Source organism: Tachyglossus aculeatus, chromosome 2 (assembly GCF_015852505.1).
Source record: "Tachyglossus aculeatus isolate mTacAcu1 chromosome 2, mTacAcu1.pri, whole genome shotgun sequence".
NCBI classification, from domain to species: domain Eukaryota; kingdom Metazoa; phylum Chordata; class Mammalia; order Monotremata; family Tachyglossidae; genus Tachyglossus; species Tachyglossus aculeatus.
Window position 1 is genome coordinate 32,557,183 of NC_052067.1, and position 22,522 is coordinate 32,579,704.

A 22,522-nucleotide genomic window follows, 5' to 3' on the forward strand; every position below is an offset into this window, starting at 1 on the left:
ATCTATTAGTATGCATACCTACTGAGTTTGCCTGGAATAAAATTCCACTGAGTTTTAAAAAGAGCAATCTCTGATTAGGCCTCTACATGTGCCTGAATTAAGACGCCCATGTTTACCTTCCTGAGGTATTGGTTAATTCCTCTCATTCAGGGTTCTGCTACCTTGAATAGATGGCCCAGAATAGCTTCTCAAAATGTTTGTTCGCTGGTATAGGTCTAGAAATGATTCTGTGTGGCTAGGAAGGTATACTTAAAATGAATTTATATGTAATTTACCAGGGAATTAGGCCATGGACACAGCCCATTCCATCTAAGTCTCTCATGGTTTTATTCACTAAAGTGATTTATTTCATACTTTTTCTTGGACATCATCTGGAGGGCTTGGGATTTTTACTGAAATTTTGGGGTGTGTAATTACTGCTCAACTAAAGGGATAGAATCTGTTTTTTGTTTCCTTTTGTATTTGTACTAATTTGACAATTCATCATTTAGCCCCACCCTCAATCCCACAGCATTCATGTACATGTCTATAAATTTTCTTATTATTTATTGATATTAATTTACATTAATGTCTGTCTCTGCTTCTAGACTCTAAGCTCATTATGGGCAGAGAACATGTCTCCTAATTCTGTAGTATTGTATTCTCCTAAGCACTTAGTACAGTGCACAGCACACAGTACAGCACACAGTAAATATGGTTGATTGATCAAGATTTTAGAATTCTTTGTTTAATCTTAGAGATGTAAAGCAATTTTTCTTTTTAGCCAAAAAATGGGAAGATTAAACCATCTTTTTAGAAAGTTTTAAAATATATTATTGAGATTCCAGGTCAACGATGCTCATTGTGATGAAAATAAGTTGTTTGCTTCAAAGATGTGTTTCACATTTCCTTGGCATTATTGTCCTTGAATTGCTGCCATTTTAAACAGCAGCTGTTGATGACTGTCACTACAATATAATCAATTCTTATTTTTGATGATTTTCAAAATTTGATATATTTTGGTGGATCAAAGAGAGATCAATTCAGGCTTGATGCCTGTAATCTTACTTTAAGCAAGTTGAAAAGTCAGCAAAAAGAAATCCTGCATTTCAATCAGAATTTTCAACTACCTTAGACCACTAAATAAAGATTAGGAAGAGTAAGATTAAATATTTACTTTTGCAGCCCTAACATGGCTTACTGTGATATATCTTTCCAAATCACATTTATATAAAATGGATGCTCAGTATTTGTTTGACATTCCATTTAAGAGCCTGAGAGACGTCTTGACTTTGGATTTTTTGGGGGGAAAAAAAAATTGTGGCTTTTCGGAGATTAACAGAGTTTGGTAACAAAAAAGGTATTGAGCTTCCTAGCAAATAGAAGGTCTGTGTAGCATAGAAAAGGCCATAGTCGTCATCTTTGATTCAACAAGGCCAAAGGTGGTTATGAAAGGGATGGAGCCTAGTCTGATAGGGCGTTCGGCAAGGGTTGGGCGTATTTTGACAGGAATTAAAAGTGTATATAAATTACTACTGAGTGATCTTCTGAAACCTCTGGACACAGATAAAGCAGAAGCATATTCTCTTACTTCCACCAGCTTTTTCCATTTTAAATATCAGTTCTGTTCACACATCACTCCCCAGCCTTCACTCTGTGCTCATCCTACACTTACCTAACTGGTATCCTGCTTTGAAACTCCCCTTTCCCCCATTTCCACTCTCTAGCTCATATTGCTTTCCCAGGCCTGGAATTCTTCACCCTCCTCCTCCCACCCACCAAGTCTGCCAGATCGCAGCTCTCCTCTTTTCCGAAACCTCCTAAAATCTTGTCTCCTGCAGGAAAGACTTCTTTGAATAATTCACATCAACCAAGCAGCCACTCTTAATTAGCATTTGTGTGGTTTATTCTCACCACTTGTGAACACAAGTGTCTTTATTTGTATATTTAGTTATTCAGCTACTTCATCCAACATTTGTACTAGGCTGTAAGCTCCTTGTGGGTAAGGTATGTATACCAACAGTACACAATAAATACTTGGTTTTCTCTCTCCCTCTCTCTCTCTCTATCTCTCTCTCTCTTCAATTTTCTTCATGTCTGTGAGATTTTCCAACTGGGCCTATGGGCTATACTCAACTGCAAAGTATAAGATAAGGTTACTAACACTAAGGTAGTGCTCAGGCTCACTGCAGCACAGTTTAATTGGGCAAGCCTAGTGAGGAGAGTGGGTGAAAGTAAGATTTCTAAGCAACTGCTACTTGCAGAACTGAAAGGGGAACACACGAGCAAGGAGGGATGAATACACATTTTTAAAACACAACGATGCACAGTCTTCAACAGTGAGATAATAGGAAACACTGCTACAGATGAAGCAGTCTGGTAGGTCAAAAATCAAGAGAGGCCTGCTGTCCTGAGGGGAGCCTTCATAGCTAGTCTCAAAAACAGCGGCAGACCCTGCGAGCCACAAATGCATCAGCACACAATGCAGAATGGTTTAAAGATGACTTGTCGGTCTTTTTTAATTGTAATCACTTCCATAGATAGGAGTTCCATCTTGGAAATCCCAGATTATAGTACCTGTAGCATTTACTTCAAGAGTAGGCAGTGTGGCCTAATGGAGGAGTACAGCCCTGGGAGTGAGGAGACCTGGGCTGTACTGTTGGTTCTGCCACGTACTTTGTAACCCTGGGCAAATCACTTCCCTTCTCTGGGCCTCAGTTTCCTCATCTGTAAAAAACGTAGTTATCTGTTCTCTCTTCCCCTTAGATTGTAAGCCCATGGGGCACAGGGACTGTGTCCAATCTGCATCTGTTATTTTAACCCCAGTGCTTAGTATACAGTGCTTGGAATATAGTAAGTGCCACCGCTTAGAACAGTGCTTTGCACATAGCAAGCGCTTAAGAAATGCCATCATCATTATTGTTATTAACAGATACCACAGTAATACTAGTAATTATTATGATTACTAAGAATAATGATCTTAGGGGAATCTTAACTAACTGCCTCAAATCAGCCTGGGAAATGTATTTGTGATTTTAATGTCATTATGGTTGCACAAACTTGTTGACAGTTTTCCAAAGTCATTCAGATGACAAAAATTCTATCTGTCCTACAGGTTCGTACTGGCTACCTTGTCTTCCATCTTTCAAATCACACAGTGGCACCTGCCTGCAACTCCTTCCCAGAGATAAATTTCCATGTAAATACTTCAGAAAAGGAATAGTTAGAAGAGGCTGTCTGACTTTCAGTAGGCCTACTGTCTAATTTCCTTGAAATCCCCAACTTATTTTCTTAAAAAAACCTAGCCACTGCAGCATAGGTGTTTTCTTGGCCAGTTAAAAACTCCATACTTCTAACAAACCAAAAAGTAGCCAGCTTCACCTATTTTGGGCTTTACCAAACGTGGTGAATATTGGTAGGCCCTGTAGATAGTTTATCATTATTCATAAAGCACCCACTGGCATAGAGCAATATCCTCAAAAACCTGTTCCTAGCTTTCAAGAAGTTTAGAGTCAAAAACAACCACATTGGCTATTGCTTTAGACATGGTTGCAAGAAGCAACTATAACAAAGTTTTGACAAATGTTCATGAAATCTGCTTCTGCTTATTAGTGAATCAATCAGTATGTTTACTGAACACCTATTGTGTGCAGAGAACTGTATTAAGTGTTTGGGAGAGTGCAGTACAGTAGAGGTGGTTGATAGTATCCCTGTCCTCAAGTAGATTACAATCCTAGTGAGTAAAATCAAATACAGTCTCTGTTCCACTTGTTGGGAGGGAGAACAGGTATTTAATACCCATTTCCCAGGTGAGAGAACTGAGGCACAAAGAAGCAAAGTGATTCGCCCAAGTTCACGCTATAGAGAAATGGCAGAGCTAAAGGATTAAAATGTAGGCCTCCTTATTCCCAGTCCTTTGGCTGTAATATGTGACTGTTTCTGGGCCCTGGCTGCCACTCTGGAGGTTAGGACACAGAGCCAGAGAGATGCCCCATTCTGGAGACAAGTCCCTTGCATGGTGGGTCTTGCCGGTGAAGTGCCACCATCTGTTGGAATCAGCTGATCCCCCCCAATTATTAGTGTCTATCAGTCAATGGTATTTATTGAACATTTGTTGTATGCAGAGCACTGTACTGAATGCTTGGGAGAGTACAGTACAACAAAGTTGGTAGGCATGCTAATTAAACATGCTGTCACCGGCATCAAGCCAGATGGGCAGGTCTGGCCTGGGCTGCTGCTGCTCAGTGAAGCATGCATAAGCTTAGTTGGCGACCTGGTGCCCCCTTCTCGAAGGAAGGGCAGCTTGATCATTGTGATTCCTTAGGCTTTCTGTTTCTCTCTTCCCGTTTGCACATTTTCTTGTGTACTTTCACACTTTCCCCGGCATAATCCAAACTTCCATCTTTCTGGTGTGTCGCTTCTAAACACTGGCTGACATTCAGTAAGGCTGAGTGTCGAGCCTTCTCACAGACTTCCCTGCCTCCGGTCTCTCCCCTCTCCAGTCTGATGCCTAGGTCATTTTTCTAAAGTACAGTTTTTTGGCACCTCTCACTCCTCAGAAACATCCAATGGCTGCCCCTTAATGTCCACATCAAGCAAAAACTCCTGACTCTTGGCTTCAAGATCCTCAATCAGTTCTGTTCCTCCTGTGTAACCTTCCTCCTCGCCCTCTATACCCCAGGTCACACACTTCACTCCTCTCAAGCCAACCATCTTACTGTCCTGCGTTCTTATCTCTCTCCCCACCCACCCCATGCTCACCCCCCCTTCCCGAGAATTCCCTTCCCATTCACATTCTGCAGACCACTGCTCTCCCCATCTTCAAATTCCATCTGAAATCCTATCTCCCACAAAAAGACTTCCCCAATTAATAATATGCCTCTCAGGGTCACACCTGGAGAGTTTCCAGTACTCTACCAGTCTCGACTACAGGTGGGAGCGTCAAGCAGAGGCATATCCATTCCATTCCTAGCTTGGGCAGTGTCTAATGAGTGGAAGGCAATCCGCTACAAGTCAAAACTCACCTGTGCTGGACAGCAGCAACAGGGGAGAGAGTCGAGAGCAGAGACTCAAGTTTACTGTGCAAAATGAGGCAGCGGTAAACCATTTTGGTATTTTTACCAGAAAACTCTATGGATACACTACCAAAACGATTGCAGATGGAGATGGGGCATTCTGAGAGAGATATGTCCATGGCTTTGCAATGGGTCGGAGGCGACCCAACAGAATAAGACAACAACAATAATTAACAATAATTGTGGTATTTGTTAAGCACTTACCATGTGTCAAGCACTGGGTAGACCCAAAATAATCAGGCCCCACATGGGGCTCACAGTCTAAGTAGGAGGGAGAACAGCTATTGAATCCCCATTTTGCAATCAATCAATCAATCGTATTTATTGAGCGCTTACTGTGTGCAGAGCACTGTACTAAGCGCTTGGGAAGTACAAGTTGGCAACATATAGAGACAGTCCCTACCCAACAGTGGGCTCACAGTCTAGAAGGGGGAGACAGAGAACAAAACCAAACATACTAACAAAATAAAATAAATAGAATAGATATGGACAAGTAAAATAGGGAACTGAGACACAGAGACGTTAAGTGACTTGCCCAAGGTCACAGAGCGGGCGAGTGGTGAAGTCAGGATTAGAATTCAGGTCCTCTGATTCCCAGGCTCATGCTCTTTCCATAGGCCAAGATGCTTCTCTCACCTCCCCACCACTACCACTAAATCACTTCCATGTCACCCAAGCACATAGCTACTCACTCCCTCCCCACCCCTGGGGGCCTACACTGTGTTGTTTCCCCCTACTTGTAATATCCACCTCCCCTACCAAATTGTAAGCTCTTTGAAGGCAGGGATCATGACTTCGAATTCTTTTGTACTCTCCCAAGCACCTAGAATGGTATTCAATGCAGAATAAACGGTTCGGTAGATAGCATTGATTGTTTGATCCATATCCAACATAAATTAGCTTCTTGGGCAGAGAAAAATAACGTCAGTGTTTCCCTCTAATCCCCATGCCTCGAGATATTGATTGATGATTCAGTGATAGAGCACCAGCTCCATACACATGATTTTGTGGTTGCTAACCCAAATCCCTTCTCCATTGTAGCATGGGATCCTGATTGTTTGATCCATATCCAACATAAATTAGCTTCTTGGGCAGAGAAAAATAACATCAGTGTTTCCCTCTAGTCCCCATGCCTCGAGATATTGATTGATGATTCAGTGATAGAGCACCAGGTCCATACACATGATTTTGTGGTTGTTAACCCAAATCCCTTCTCCATTGTAGCATGGGACCCTACTTGGTAAATTGAAGAGGCAGGGTGGGGCACCCAGAGAAGCCGTACACTCTTGGACAAAGTGGTTGGGACCCCCCAGTAGTCGGTTTGAAGACAGAGGGGCTCGCCTTGTGGACCAGTCTACAATCATACAGCCCCGACCCCAAGATCAATCAATCAGTGATATGTTTTGAGTGTTTACTGTGTGCAGAATACTGTACTAAGCACTTGGGAGAGTACAATACAGTAACTGGTAGGCACAGTTCCTCCTCTCAAGGAGCTTACAGTCCAGTGGGAGAGACAGACATTGAGATAATTACAGATAGGGGAAGCAGCAGAGTGTAAGGATTCATTCATTGTTGTATTTATTGAGCGCTGACTTTGTGCAGAGCACCGTACTAAGCGTTTGGGAGAGTACAGTATAACAATAAACAGACACATTCCCTGTCCACAGTGAACTTACCTTCTAGAGGTGGGGAGGGGGAGTGACAAAGTGCTTAAGGAGTACCAACCCAAGTACATAGACTCATACATCAGGCTAGTGTGCAGAGTTATGACGATGATGATGGCATTTATTAAGCGCTTACTATGTGCAAAGCACTGTTCTAAGCACTGGAGATGTTACAAGATGATCAGGTTGTCCCACGGGGGGCTCACAGTCTTAATCCCCATTTTACAGATGAGGTAACTGAGGCACAGAGAAGTTAAATGACTTGCCCAAAGTCTCACAGCTGACAATTGGCGGAGCTGGGATTTGAACCCGTGACCTCTGACTCCAAAGTCCGTGGTCTTTCCACTGAGCCATGCTGGGCCCATGGAGATACCAACCTCTCATGGTCATGGGTGACTCTCCTGTATTTCATGATAGACAACCAGTCTTTGGGGAGAGCTGTACGAACCTGGGTTCTAATCCCAGCTTGGCACTTGTCTGCTGCGTGACCTTGGGCAAGTCATTTAATTTCTCTGTTTCTCAGTTACCTCATCTGTAAAATGGTGATTAAGACTATGAGCCCTCTGTGGGACAAGTTCCTGTGTCCAACTGGATTATCTTGTCTACTCCAGCGCTTAGTACAGTGCCTGGCACATAGTATGCACTTAGGAAATACCATTAAAAAAGAAACAAATCAGATTCTTTGTTGGAAACCAGCAAGGGATTTTTAGAAAAATGTAATAGAAACTACATTTCTCTGGAGTCAGAGGAGCTGAATATGTGACAGCAGTAAAGATATCGTTTTGGGCAGAACCAAAGTACCCACTGTTCTCAATGGTTTTAGCCACAGTCTGACTTCTCTCCTGGAGCCCAGGGTGTGAGTGCCTCTGTTCTGCTCCTAGAACCACTCCTACTGAGGCGGGAGTTGTCTCAGCAGGGAATGTGTCTACCAACTCTGTTATATTATTATGTCGTACTCTCCCAAGTGCTTAGCACAGTGCTCTGCACACAGGAAGCACTCACTAAATTTGACCGATGGATTGACTGATAACTTAATCAAATTTTGTGGACAAACTTAATAACGAAAGCAATTGGAGCCGGTGTTATGGTGTAAATCTTCGTTTCCTTTTACACCCTCTTTGAAACGAATCCTTTCTGAGTAAAGCATTATTTGCTGTCAATTACTGTGTTTGGAAACACGCTCTGTCACTTGTTCACAGATTGCCTCACAGCTTTCCAAAGGACGCATACAGAGTTCCCATTCGCATTCTGGCCAGCTTTCACATTTCCTTTATTTCTTTTGAATGTCCTGTTTGCTAGAGATCTGCTTCTTTCAACAAAATGGCCCAAATCTCGGAATTCTGAGTCTCTCAGTAACTTTGCTCTCAGCTCTCGTGAATTGTTCACCTTCCTTTCTCCCTATCATCAGCAGTATTTATTGAGTGCCCATGGTGTGAATCGGGCCCTGTCCGAAGTACTTGCTTGTTTTATCAGGTGCTTCCTCAAAGGAATTCTCTCAAGAAACACTGTATACTCAACTAGGAGAAGACGTTAAAAATAACAAAGAATATTCAGAATGGGAATATGCAGTTTTCCTGCTTTTTAAGTGTTATCCAGATGAAAAATTTCCTGGAGTGAGCTTGATATATATGTTTTTAGTGGTTCTAGTAAGTGTTATTAGTAGTAATGAAGATGCATTAACTGTATTCTCTTGATAACACTGTAGCAGTTTCTTATTACTTTTATCAACATATAAAATTTACAGTAGGCAATGGGGGAATTTGACTAGTACATGTTTGTTTATAAAAAAGGGTAACAGCATTATAACTTCCTCATATTTGTGAATTATGAATCTTGACAAGTAAAACAAAGTTGGTATTGCTTCATATTGGGGAGGAACTCTTTCTTCCCCACCAATTAAAAGAAATGGAAACAGTCAACTGTGTGGGTCCCCAAATGGGAGTGAGACAGTCATTGGATCCAGCCCAGAATTACTGTAGGGTCTCTTGCCTTTTTTTTTTTCTTATCTATGAAGTGGAAGCGCTCAAATTCACAGAGTTGGAGAAAAGAACGAACTAAATAACTAAAAGTTACAAAGACTTCTGAGTCACAAAATAGGATCAACGATAGGCTGAGATTTCCTCTAGGACTCAATCTCTGGAAGTTTTCAAATGAGATGTTGTCTTTTTAAGAAAATTTGGTGGCGTTGGACATCTTGATTTGGGTTGGATTGGGTTGGAATCCAAGAACAATGCTTGACACATAGTAAGCGCTTAACAAATACCATCAACATCAAACTGAAAAGACTGGGAATCTCAGTGTTATCCAGTTCTATAAGTAGAAGAGTTAGCAGCAAAAAACCAGAAGGTGGTTCTTCACACTTTATGATGGATTTGCACGGAATTGAAATGCTAGATGCTTGACATCCAAGTCCATGACTGGAAAATAGATGAGTCCTGGAGCAGATCAATGGAGTGGGGAAGGAAAGAGGAAGTCTCAGTGCTGTTATTGACTTGGGGTGTTTCCATGGTTATGAATTGAGCTGGAGGGGCAGAGCTCCAGCTTCAGCCCGAAAAAGGGTGCTTGCTTGACACATAGTAAGCACAAGAAAACTTCTTCCCTTCCCCGATGTTCCGGGGCCTAGTTTCCCAGGTAAAGGTCCCAGAGATTATTGACTATTTGTAGGGACTCAGTAACTTGTTCTCGTTATGAGCAGGGAATGTGTCTGTTGTTGTACTCTCCCAAGCACTTAGTACAGTGCTTTGCACACAGTAAATGTGCAATAAATACGATTGAATGAATGAGTGAGTCTGGTAATCTGTTAGGTGTGGCTTATGTACCTATTTATAAGATAAATTAGGTATAGTTTACGTATATGTATGTATAACTGTCAGTAACAGAACTGTTGGGACTTGCGGATTGCTGCCACTGTGGTCGATCTGCCTTTTTTAAAGTGAATTCAGTCCAGTAATTTGCCACTTCATTTCTGCTTTATCTTTCAGGGCCAGTGCCAAAGCTGCTCCACTGAACATAAACAAAGTCTCTAATAGCTTGCTTAATTTTGGTAGAAAGTTGATTGGCCCAGCAATGTCCCCAGGCAATGCTGTTGGCCCTGCTCTTAGTAGCAGTAGCAGCAACTTTTCTCCTGCTGTAATTCCTGTTAGGACTTCCTTGGAGCCCCCCCAGCCCCCTTATCATCACCCACCACAGCAGATGCAGCAGCAGCAACAGCAGCGAATGATGAAATCAGAAAGCATGCCGGTTCAGCTCAGCAAGGGTAAGGAATTGAAACCAAAATCTTTCTCCATGGCATAGAAATTCCCAACCCCATTAAAGAGACCGCTTCTTATTGAAAATGAATCCTGTAAACACATAAGCATCAGCCTTTTTATGTAGCATTTCTATAGGGAATTATATTTTTTTTTGGCCTTTTGAAGGGAGAATATGCCAAATATCTTGTGCTAAATTAAGGAGGTTTGATTACAAATTTATTTAGACATAAATGTGATTGTTAGTTATACTACAATACATTGGGATCCCATACCTGACTGGACCTCTGTGTGGACTTGGAAAAATGACAGTTCATGCACTTTGGGAAGCGGTGAGACACACACACACATACACACACACTCTATCTCTCTCTCTTTCTCTCTCATGTTGCTACCGCTGCTGTCATTCCCACAGACACGAACTACTCCATTTGAGGGCGGCTCCTGCCTGTAACAGCATTGCTCGGGAGGAAAAAGCCAGGCAGTCAGTGAAGACCACCTTCCCCCATCCACCTTGGTGAGCAGGGGCAGTACGGGGCCTCCTCCGGGCCTAAATCCACTGTGCCAATGGATCTGGAGGAATTCAACTCCAGCCTAAACTGGAGTGCCTACCGAGGAACAGCACTGCCTTGGCTTGGACCTCCTTGGTGGGCAGGCACCATGTCTGCCATCTCAGTTGTATTGCATTCTCCAGTCGCTTAGGACAGCACAGTGCTCTGCGTAAAGTAAGTGCCCAATAAGTACCATTGATTTACTGGGACCAGAGGAGGCCCCCATACTGCTTCCTTAGACCACTTCATCTGGGGCTGAGTTTTGACCTTGGCTATCTGCCCCCTTTCCTGCCCCTCCCCAACCTCATCCAACTCCACCTCCATCCGAAGGCTTTGAATACTTGAGCCGTGCAATAAAAAGACACAATTAAAGGTTCTAAAATAGTGTCTGACTTTAACAAAATACATACTAGTCATGGTGCTGAAAAAGATTCTCTAAAACTGCCAAGCCAAATCATGAGGGGTTTTTCCAGCTGATAGTTTGTAGGGTAAGAAAAGGCAGACATAATATACATATTCCTCCTTTCTCCTTATTCTGTTTTGAAAGAGATGTTTTCGTATTTATACATTTAGCATTTTAATCATTTATATTTTTATTGAAATGTTCGTTTTACCTTGCCACAAGAATATTAGGTTTGAAATTACATCTTTTTATACTTGTTAGTGTTAACTGTCATGCGTGATTTAAAGAAGAGGAGACTTAAAATCATTAACATATTGTAAACATGCCTTAATGCCGTGAGATATGCCCACTTCCAAAATGGAAATGAATGTTATTTTATATATCTCTTAATTGTACAGTTTTATTGTTCTGAGCAAATATGCTTTCAATATTGCTTTGATAACAAGCAATAGTCAGTAGTAATTCTAACTGATGGCAGGCAAATGAGTCAGAGAATCTCTAAGTGCTGTAGTTTAAATTTTCTGAGGAACCAAGCCAAATGACTAGAAATATAAAGTTGTGTCTCTAAGGAAATGTCAAGTATTAATACCACCGCAAGTGAGAAAGGAAGTGCAAGTAGATGGAACAATTGATGACAACAAAGTCCCTAGTTATGAGGAGACAACAGAACATTTAAGCAAACTGCTTGAAACAAGAGCATCGCTGGTGTATTTGTAATTGATTTTCTTTCTGAAGAAATTGGCCGTCTTTAGTCTTCTCATTTCCGAAGGGTCTGTTTTCATGTCAAAAGACCAGACTGTTATACTTTCACTTTCAAATAGAAAGTGGATGTTGGAAACAAAGGTTTCACTCAAAACCGTGTGCTTTAAATGAAGGGGAGGGGAGACCAAATTAAAACCTAGAGAACCTGTTGCAAGGTGACATTGCCATTTAAGTTAAGGGGAGATTGCTAACAGGATTGCAAAAAATAATTTTGGGCCAATACTTCTTTTTGCTAATATCCCTAACCCGAGGTACGTCCTCCTCCTTCCTTCACCAAATCGTACAACCTAGACTTGTAATCAGATGGTAGCACAATATGCAGCCTATGAGCAAGCTCAAAATTAGGCATAGAATTGCTATGTGTTCCCAAACCTGGTGAGGAAGAAGAGTCAGATTTTCATTACTTTCTGGGGAATTAACGTGAGAGCTCTATACTATACCTGCTGGACAACTTGCCACTCTTGAAAATCAATTTGTTTCCCAAGATTGAAATGCAGAGTTTTATATGACACCCACTCTTCTATAATGCAAGGGCTGTTTTCTTGCCAAACCCCATGTAATGGAAAGCTGTCATCTGTATCACGCCGTGTGTACATGCACAAACTGCTTCCTCCAATACTGGGGTTACCAAGCACCCTCACATTGTTTGGTGAACGTTTCCTAATTTCCTCAATGGTTTTGGCCTCAATGCTGGCAGAAAACATGTATCATGACAGAACTGAGAGTACTATAAAAATGTGAATTTTCATTTTTAATGGCTACTGTGTGCTGTTCACGTAATGGCCAGTCTATCCCTTCTTTGCTTTTCAATAAAGGGTTTGGCAGTTTGTTTTAGGTAGACAGGCATACTCCATGATGGAACTGGGCAACATTCATTAAAAGGCTTATATGCAGGTAGTTTGGAGCCATTCCATCCCTGATGTGATGGCCAGTCACTAAGCATAAGTAAAAATTAAAATTCTTCTCCACCCCGTCTTCCTCTCCTCTCATTCCTGGACCCTTACCTGTTTCTTTGGGCTTTCTTGCTCCCCCTTTCTGTACCCCAAACTCAGGTGTGTGTCCCCCCTACTATCTTATCAGTTTCTCCCCGTCCCCCATCCCGGAAATTTTTTCCCTTTGTTGGAATTTCGTCATAGGTTTGTGATCTGGTTCCCTCAGCTGGAGCCAGAGTGAAAAGACTGGGTTACCAACTGGAAATGAGGCAGCAGCCTAACCCATGAACCGCTGTTGTTCTGGTTAAGGTTCAAACAAAGGGAAAATTATCCAGGAGCTCAAGGAATGGGGATTGGAAACTGCAGAGATGAGGGGAGATCAAGTTTGGGATCGGGGGTTGAGGCAGGAAAGCTGCTAGGAGCAGGTGAGTTTTGGGAGGGAAGGTGGGGGCAGGAAGTAATTGATTTACCTGCATTGATGGCATGTAAAAGTAATAGCAGTAGTAGAGGTAGTAGTAGTAGCAGCATTTATTGTGCCCCCCATGAGTGTGGCATGTATGTAGTAAGCACTTGGGAATTACAAAAGAAGCGACACATTCCCTGTTCACAAGGACTTTGCACTCTAGTGGAGAAGACAAAGGTAGAGTTGGGGCTGGGCATTTATGGAGGTGGGGTGTTCTGGGAGAGATGTGTCCATGGCATTGCTATGGGTCGGAGATGACTCGATGGCATAAGAAAAGACAAGTCAGCAAACTGTGTAGTTGTGTGCCAGGTTTGTGTGTTAGGGTATGCCTTTATTTAGACGTATAAATGAGGACCTTGTTAATTAATTTGTGTGAGTATAATTCTGTCCTACCCGGTTGAAAAAACTATCCACCTAGATCATATCTAGGCATATAGCGAATGCTATGTACAAAGAGAAGCATAAGAATGTGTTAATTATGGCCCATGTCCTTTCCTGTGAGGCAGAAAATAGATGGACTTCACTGTTTTCTTATGCCCATTAACCTCTCTGACGTGAGCAAAGTAATATAGTTTTACATATAAAGGAGAAACATTGCCTTGATACTGAGTTCAGCATACTGCATCCTGGTAGTTCTGTGGTGGGGAGAGCAAAATTACAGTTCTTTACCCGAAATGTTTAGCTGGATTTCTTAGTTGAAGTGTTCTCTAGAAACTGTAGCCCAAAGTAATTAAACCATCTGTGTTTACCAAAGAATAATTTCTTTCCAGTTCCTTCCTCTGGTCTTGACATTGTACCTCCTTTTCATGCTGAATTATGGTAGCTGTCTGAGAGAATGCCATCTTTCTTTGGTGCCCTTGAAGTATCTTCAAAAGGGTTTTCGTGTGTGTGTTTTTTTGAATGCCACCTTATCACAAGGACATGCTTGAGAACTAATTTGGAAATGAAATCCTGCCAAAAATAAAGATCAGCTGTTCGAGTGTCCAGCCACAGTTTATTTTTACATGTTGACATTTCTGAAGTGTATTTGGTAACTGATCGAGTCTGCATAATCACCTAACATGCAATTAACTAAAGTTTTCATCTTGATATGTCCTATTTAAAATTGTGCCATCTTGTACCTGAGTATATATGAGTCAGATATAAACAAGTTTTTCTCATTTAGGAGAGGTCATTTTAATCTGTCTCTATTTACGGTAATACTAATAGCTATTGTTAATTCTGTAAGTAAAAAAAGCTAAAACAGACATGCTCTAGTATTTAATGAGGTGAAACATGAATATTCTGTGGTAGAGAAATAAATGAAAAAGAAAACTGTATTAATATCTATTTTGGGGTAGGGAAATGAATGAAATATAAGACTGCATTAGTTCCTGAGCCCTTACATGTCTATAAAACTTCCAAATCTTTTTGGTGGTACGGATTTATTTTGAATTAATACTAACTCCACTTTCTTCAGATGAAAAGTACCTTTCATAAGTATACATATCTCTGCACCTTTCAGAAAGGGCATTTCATTTTCTCCGTTGTGCCGTTGTTTTCTACCGCGTTTTCAGCCAGACTATTTTAAAACCCACCAAAAGTGATGGTTACTTTTTCCCTTATGAAATGTAAATTGTTTTTTATTTATTTACTAGGAGATGTAGTAACAGGAAGCGATGCTAAGATTCCTGTTCCTGTCCAGGCTCTAACTGACCTCCAAGGTACAGTTACTATGGCGATATAGTGTCTCTCTCTTTGCCTGAACCATTTTCATTGGCCTGTAAAGAAACCCTAACTAAAATCACTTTTGCTTTTTTTCCATTTCCAGTGCTTATTAATTCACTATCATTGCGTAGCCACCAAGTGGCACTGTTGTTTAAAAGAAAAAGGCTCCCTTTCATTATACCACAACATGGTGATCTGAATCCGCCCGAGATTCCGATTTCCTATTGCATGTGTCTCCGCCTTGTTCTTATATTTGGAAATTGCTTTCACACTCCGCATTCAGTGGCAACTTACCATTCAGTCCTTGTCTTGCCAGGTGCATTGTGGCAATCTTTGATAAATGTCTCCATGGGGAAAAAAGTGAGGGTACTTAATACTCCGAAATCACAACAATAATGATAATAATAATGGTACTTGTTAGGCGCTTACTATATGCCAAGCGCCGTTCTAAACCCTGAGGTTAGATACAAGTCAACTGGCTAGACACAGGCCCCATCCTGTAGGAAGGGGTAGGATTGAGTCCTCATTTTACAGGTGAGGTAACTGAAGTACAGAGAGGTTAAGTAACTTGCCCAAGGTCACACAGCAGGCACTTGGCAGAGCCGGGATCAGAACTCAGGTTCTCCAACTCCCGGCCCCATGCTCTTTCCACTAGACTATGTTACTAGGTACTCTGAATTGTGCAAAAACCCAGGTCAGTGGGAAAGCCTCCACATATAATGACAGTCAATGCCTCCAGTATAAATAATGGATAGTGTTAGTTATGTGCATCCAGAGGTGTCCCAATCTAAGACCAGCTCAGGGCAAAATTGCCTGGGCCCTAAGGCGTCCTAGGGACATTCGGTCCTCTGAGCAGGAATCCAGAAAGTTGTTGCCAGCTGGAGCTGTGAAGGGACTAGTTAGTCACTAGCCTCAAATCACTGGTGATCACACCACCCATTGTCCTGTTCAGTAACCGTGCTTTGGAGACCCACTCACAATCAATCAATCAATCAATCAATCGTATTTATTGAGCACTTACTGTGTGCAGAGCACTGTACTAAGCGCTTGGGAAGTACAAGTTGGCAACATATAGAGACAGTCCCTACCCAACAGTGGGCTCACAGTCTAAAAGAATAATAATAATGGCATTTATTAAGCTCTTACTATGTGCAAAGCACTGTTCTAAGCTCTGGGAAGGTTACAAGATGATCAGGTCATCCTATGGGGGGCTCACAGTCTTAATCCCCATTTTACAGATGAGGTAACTGAGGCCCAGAGAAGTTAAGTGACTTGCCCAAAGTCACACAGCTGACAATTGGTGGAGCTGGGATTTGAACCCCTGACCTCTGACTCCAAAGCCCGGGCTCTTTCCACTGAGCCACAGGGGCCGGTAGCCCCACTGGAGGGAGCGGGGAAGCCTTGCCTTGCTGAAGTGTGAATCCTGGCCCAGGAGCACAGGGAAGAGGGAGAGGGAAACTGAGATGGGGATTAAGGGCAGTGGAACACACAATTTTGTAAATGCCCATAGGGAACAGCCTGTAATCCACTGCCTGTGCGTCTTGTGATGCCTGGATGCCTAGGAGGGGGAGTCTGCAGGGGAGAGACAAGACTCCCATGCACGGAGACCAAAAAAAAAAAAAAAAAAAGATTCAGGGGAGAGAGACAAGGAAGAGGAAAAAGATAAGAACCTATAAATATTGCACCAGTCCTAGATAGTGATAGAAAGGAAGAATAATATATTAATGCAGCACATTGTGAAAGCTCTTATAAACCCTGTCAAGCTCTAACTAGGACACCCTCAAAGTAGATAGTCTGTGAATAATTAAAGAATCATCTGGAGTATGTAGGGGCCCAAGTAAGTCTTTACCTATCCTTTTGGGATGCGTGTAAATGTCACGGCCAGAGAAGCAGCGTGGCCTAGCGGATAGAGCACAGGTGTGGAAGGACCTGGGTTCTAAACCCGGCTCCATCACTTGTCTGCTGCAGAACCTCGGGCAAGTACTTCACTTCTCTGTGCCTCCATTACTTCATCTATAAAATGGGGATTAAGACTGTGAGCCCAATGTGGGACAGGGATTTGTCCAACCTGATTAGCTTGTCTCCCCCCCAGCATTTAGTGCAGTGCCTGGCACATAGTAAGCACTTAACGAATACCATTAAAGGTAATAATAAAAAATGACCAGCACCAGATACTATTAGAGGAGATTATGGTTATACACTATTTGAAAATTTACCGTCCTTTTAAATGTGTACATTCTCCTGACCTCTGAATTTGCATTGTATTACGTTCCAGGTAAAGACATCTGTAAAGATGTAAAAAAAAGCTGTCTTTTGGATTCAGAGTGCCAGTGTACTGTGATGGGTTTATTTTAAGGGAAACAAAGGCTGTTGATTTCAAATTCTTTATGAAAAGAGCAGAAGAGACTGGACTGTGATTAAGAGGTGATCTTAAATGAACTGTGGCTGGGAGTGTGATCTGTTTTTATCTGAATTTCCGTTTCTCACCTCAGTGCACATTGGGGTTGTGCGTTTGAAGAAGAGTTGTTCCTTCAGTGATTCTGTGTCATTATCCCCATTTATAGATTTTGGGAAGTGCTCCCAAAGTGTGGTTAGTCATTCCCTGGGAACAGTGATGTAATTAGAAGGCTGATGAACTAGTAGAACAAACTGCAAGACTCTTCATAGAACTGCAGCAGAAAATAGCTGCTATTTTAAACTCATTCTCCTGAGGTCATTAAACTGCACTTTATAGGAAATGGTGGTGTTCCAGATATTTAAAAACAGGTCTGTGAAAAATGGACTGGAGGTGGACTGAGTGTGTTATCATCACATTATTAGATACCTAGGACTTAGGAGACCTCACTGGCTAGATTGATTTATGAGCTAGTAGGAACTTCAAGTCTGCTTCATTTGAAAATGTGTGGTGTTGTAATTTTATGTTTGGACTTCCTGTTTGCACTGGAGAATTAGTTGAGTAGGCAGATTTCGTGGTTTGAGGTCATTTGTGACTTTCCATCCCCTTTTGATCTCAGTTAAATGTCAATCAGTCTTTCCTAATTTGTGCTTGTTTTGAATTATTATTATTATGATCCTTATCGTTATTATCATTATACAGTATTTGTTAAATGCTTACTGTGTGTAAAGCACTGTTCTAAACACCGAGATAGATAACAGTTAATCAGGTCGGACGTAATCCCAGTCCCACATGGGGCTCACAGTCTAAGTAGGAGGGAGAACAGATATTGATTCCCCCATTTTACAGTTGAGAAAACTGAGGCACAGAGAAGCCACACAGTCACACAGCAGAAGAAGGCACACAGCAGGCAAGTGGCAGAGACAGGATTAGAACCCAGGTTCTTTGACTCCCAGCCTTGTGCTTTTTCCACTAGGCCACGCTGCTTGATGTCCGTCGTAGTTACCGCTAAAAATGAGGGAATTGAAAATCTAAACATTTCTGAGGTTCCTGATACTATAAGTACAAAAATTATACTATCACTGAACTAAGAAGCAGCGTGGCTCAATGGAAAAGAGCACGGGCTTTGGACTTTGGGCAAGTCACTTAACTTCTCTGTGCCTCAGTTACCTCATCTGTAAAATGGGGATGAAGACTGTGAGCCCCCATGGGACAACCTGATCACCTTGTAACCTCCTCAGCGCTTAGAACAGTGCTTTGCACATAGTAAGCGCTTAATAAATGCCATCATTATTATTATTGTTATTATTAATGGACAATTTGAACCACCCCCTGTTACTTACTTTCCTCATCAATCCACCTTTTCCGTGGATTTTCTGTTTTGCCTAAAACAATCATTTGGGATGAACGAGAACCCCAGCTGATCTCCCAACTTCTTCCCCTTTGCTTCAAAGAGCTTTAGTCGCTCCTGGGAAGCTCTGGGTAAGAACAGGGTGCACTACTATATTTGTTGCCATGTGGTTTAGCAGACTAGGCACGCCTGTCCATTCTCTTTGCGATGTCTTAGATCTTGGTTCCCAGCCAACAGCACCTCTTTCACAAGCTCACGCTTTGCATTTTTGTAGCAGTTGTACTTCTAAAATTATTTCACAGTTATTAACCCAATATTTCCCTATTTACAAGTAGTACATAGAAAGATAAGGCATACATTGGCATACCTCGTGCGCTTTTTGGTTAAATTTTGTTTTGGAGAAACTGGAGGTTATGTAGCCGTATTTGAACCCTACCAGCAGCTGACTTTCATTCATTCAATTGTATTTACTGAGCACTTACTGTGCAGACTTAAAATTGAATCTCCAGGAGGCTTAAACTATCAATCAGTCCACAGTGTTTGTTCAGTGCTTACTGTGTGCAGAACACTGTACTAAGTGCTTGGGAGAATACAATGGGAAAGAGCATGGCCTAGTGAAAGAGCAAGAGTCTGGGAGTCAGAGGCCCTGGATTCTAGTTCCGGTCGGCTGTGTGACCTTGGGAAAGTTACTTAACTTCTCTGTGCCTCAGTTTCCTCATCTGCAAAATGGGGATTAAATAATAATAATGATAGTGATAGTATTTGTTAAGCACTTACTATGTGCCAAGCACCTACCCCTCCTACTTAAGCCGTGAGCCCCAAATGGGACAAAAACTGCATCCAACCTGATTATCTTGAATCTACCCCAGTGCTTAGAATAGTCTTTAACACATAATAGCAGCTTGATAAATACCATAAATAAAAATAAATAAAATAGATCCAGACAATCCCTGCCTATCAGGAACTTACAGACTAGCGCATTACCTTCCAGGAGCTCAGGGCTGCAGGAGAGCCCAAGGCCACATTGTCCCTTATTGGATTCTTTCCCTAAAGTCCTCCCGAATGTTAGTTAGAGAGAGGCCTCAGTGGCCCCATCATCATCATCATCAATCGTATTTATTGAGCACTTACTGTGTGCAGAGCACTGTACTAAGCGCTTGGGAAGTACCATCCATCCTGTTCCCAGCCCCTGGAAGGAGACTGGCTAATTTAAAGCAATTAAAGCTGCAAAGGGCTTGGGTTGGTGTGGATCATCCATAAAATGTTAGTTTCCTGCACCACACGCCCAAGTTCTAACATTCCTTTTGTCCCCTTTTTTCAACATCTGAGCCAGAAAAATCAACATCAAAATCAATACCTATGTAAGTGTGGTAATCACCAGATAAATTCCTCCATTTATTTCCCTCCACAATATCTGAATAAGATCAGGGGTGAACAAATCTGGGAAATGCCAGAATTGTTGATTCAGAAGTCATAAATACAGGGTGTAAATTAAAAAAAAAGGTTGTGTTCTTTCATATGAAAACTTCTGATGATTTTCAGGATCCTTCTTAGTAAGGTCTTTGAAAAATAGGAATTGAGTGATTATGGATAATTTGTAAATAGCCTAAGAGCAGACAACACACCTAGACTCCCATTTAACATTAAGAAAGTCATTGCTATATTTCCTTGACCATTAATTACAAGTAAGCCTTATGGAGTCATCCAGTTTAAAATAACACAGCACTGGCAGTCAGGAGATCGAAGTTGAGTGCCTGACTCTGCCACTTGCCAGTTGTGTGACCATGGGCAAGTCACTTAACTTCTCTGTGCCTCAGTTTCCTCATCTGCAAAATGGGGATTAAATAGTAGTTCTCCCTCCTTCTCAGATTGTGAGCCCCATGGAGACCTGAACAGGGAGATTCCAAAGTGTGTGGTTCAAAAATGTTGAACTCAGGGTTTAATCCATCAGTGAAAGTTATTGAATGCTTACTGTATTCAGAGCACTGTACTAAACACTTGGGAGAGTACAGTATAACAGAGTTGGTAGACATGTCCCATGTCCATAACAAGTTTACAGTCTGGGGGGGGAGAGACATTAATATAAATAATTTATAAATATGTACCTAAGTGCTGTGGAGCTGAAGGTGGGGTGAATACCAAATGCCGAAAGGGTTTAGATCCAAGCCCACACACTTCTATAATGCCAACCTACTCACCTCAGTCGTATTTATCTCACTGCCCCAGACGCCTTGCCCAAGATCCTGCCTCTGGCCTTACCTTCCCACCCCCTTCAAATAATAATAATAATAATAATAATAATAATAATAATAATAATGGCATTTATTAAGCACTTACTATGTGCAAAGCACTGTACTAAGCGCTGGGGAGGCTACAGGGTGATCAGGTTGTCCCTCGTGGGACTCACAGTCTTAATCCCCACTTTAGAGATGAGGTAACTGAGGCCCAGAGAAGTGAAGTGACTTGCCCAAAGTCACACAGCTTATAATTGGCGGAGCCGGGATTTGAACTCCTACAGTCACTCTCCACACCTTCAAAGCCTTATTCCTCCAAGAGGCCTTCCCCATCTAAGCCCTCATTTCCTCCTCTCCCACTTGCTTCTGCATCACCCGTCCTTTCACTTGTATTTACACCCCTTTATTCACCCTTCATCATTCCCATAGCACTTATGTAGATATCCATAATTTAACTGATTCATATAAATGTCTGTCTTCCCCGCTAAACTGTGAGCTGGTTGTGGGCAGGGAGCATTTTGTCAACTCTGATATATTGTATTCTCACAAACTCTTGCTGGTTGTCAGCAGGGAGTGTTCTGTCAACTCTGTTGTATTCTAACAAGCTCTTGCTCTGCACAACAGTAATTGCTCAATAAATATGACTGGTTGATAAACAATGCAGAAGGGAAAGAGAGTCAGGGAAAAGAGGGCTTAATTGGGGAAGACCTCTTGGGATCAGGGAAGACCTGGAATACAGGGACTGTCTGATTTCAGTATACCATATCTATTCCAACATATAGTAAGTGCTTAAGAAATGCTACTATTGTTATTATTATTGTGTAGCATCTCTACACCAGATGACAGACAGCCTTTGAGGTATTGATGCGCAACTCTTTAGAAGAAGAGTAGAAAAACAGTGGTGTTTCTGGATGTGTTTAATTGATTGATGCTTCTATTTGGTAGGCTGCTGTGATTTTTGGAAAACTGACAGACAGGGTTGAAGCAATGGGGCATCGTTTCCTTTTAAATTGAAGCTCTGTTGGCATTCAACCTCATTTATGGCTGTGAGTCCAAAGCCATACTGTGGAAAGAATATCCAGATCCTTAAGCAGTTTAATCAGCACCACCTATAAACCCTTTGCCCTCATCAGATGACGGGATGAGATTACAGGAAATGGTCCAGCCCAGCCAAGAGTCTTCTCTAAGTGCTTAAAGTAGGAGTGGATGGTCAGCCCACACCCTGGGGGCTTTTCAGTTTTAAAAATGTGAAAAGGTTCTCACCATTAGTGGTATAATCTTTAAAAGGGATGAGCAACACTGTACATACACCTACATATGTCCATATCAATATATTATACATAATATATTATGAATGTAGCATAATATACTATAGTATAATATAGTGGTTATGATACTAACATTACTATTAGTATGTGTTAATATTACCTATGCATTCACACACATAGCAACCTTGTGGCACAAAGATGTCAACACATTGGACTACGCAGAGCACGATGTAATGGTGTCACATGTCGTATGGCAGCCCCATATAATCTAGTAGCCAGAGTTAATCCAGTTTAGATTGAGGCATTTCAAACCATTAGATTGACAATTAAGTAAACTGTTAATATTTGTTCATACTGTATGATGGTGTCTTGGCACCCACATACTTTAAAGCTTCATTTTGCTTGGCTCTCCTAAACAGAAAGGTTGTCGACCCTGCTTTAGGACCGTGGGTGAATTCAGAATCTGAAAGCATTTTCTAAAGGGGCAGAA

At 41.7% G+C, this 22,522-nt stretch overlaps 1 protein-coding gene and 1 non-coding gene across 10 annotated transcripts in view; both read left to right on the top strand.

Moving 5' to 3' along the window:
• The window catches only part of TBC1D5 (TBC1 domain family member 5), a 498,550-nt gene that overhangs the window by 411,410 nt on the left and 64,618 nt on the right, over positions 1-22,522 (top strand). For 8 of the 9 annotated variants that reach the window (XM_038759929.1, XM_038759928.1, XM_038759927.1 and 5 more), the window contains 2 exons: positions 9,700-9,974; positions 14,715-14,780. In XM_038759929.1, the coding sequence (XP_038615857.1) occupies positions 9,700-9,974; positions 14,715-14,780 (341 nt within the window). The remainder of the gene's footprint in view (positions 1-9,699; positions 9,975-14,714; positions 14,781-22,522) is intronic. The other variant, XM_038759926.1, reaches the window with a different exon arrangement.
• LOC119924632 lies at positions 4,856-4,993 on the top strand. The gene has a single exon (XR_005449335.1). It is a non-coding gene; the product is annotated as a small nucleolar RNA SNORA7 (small nucleolar RNA).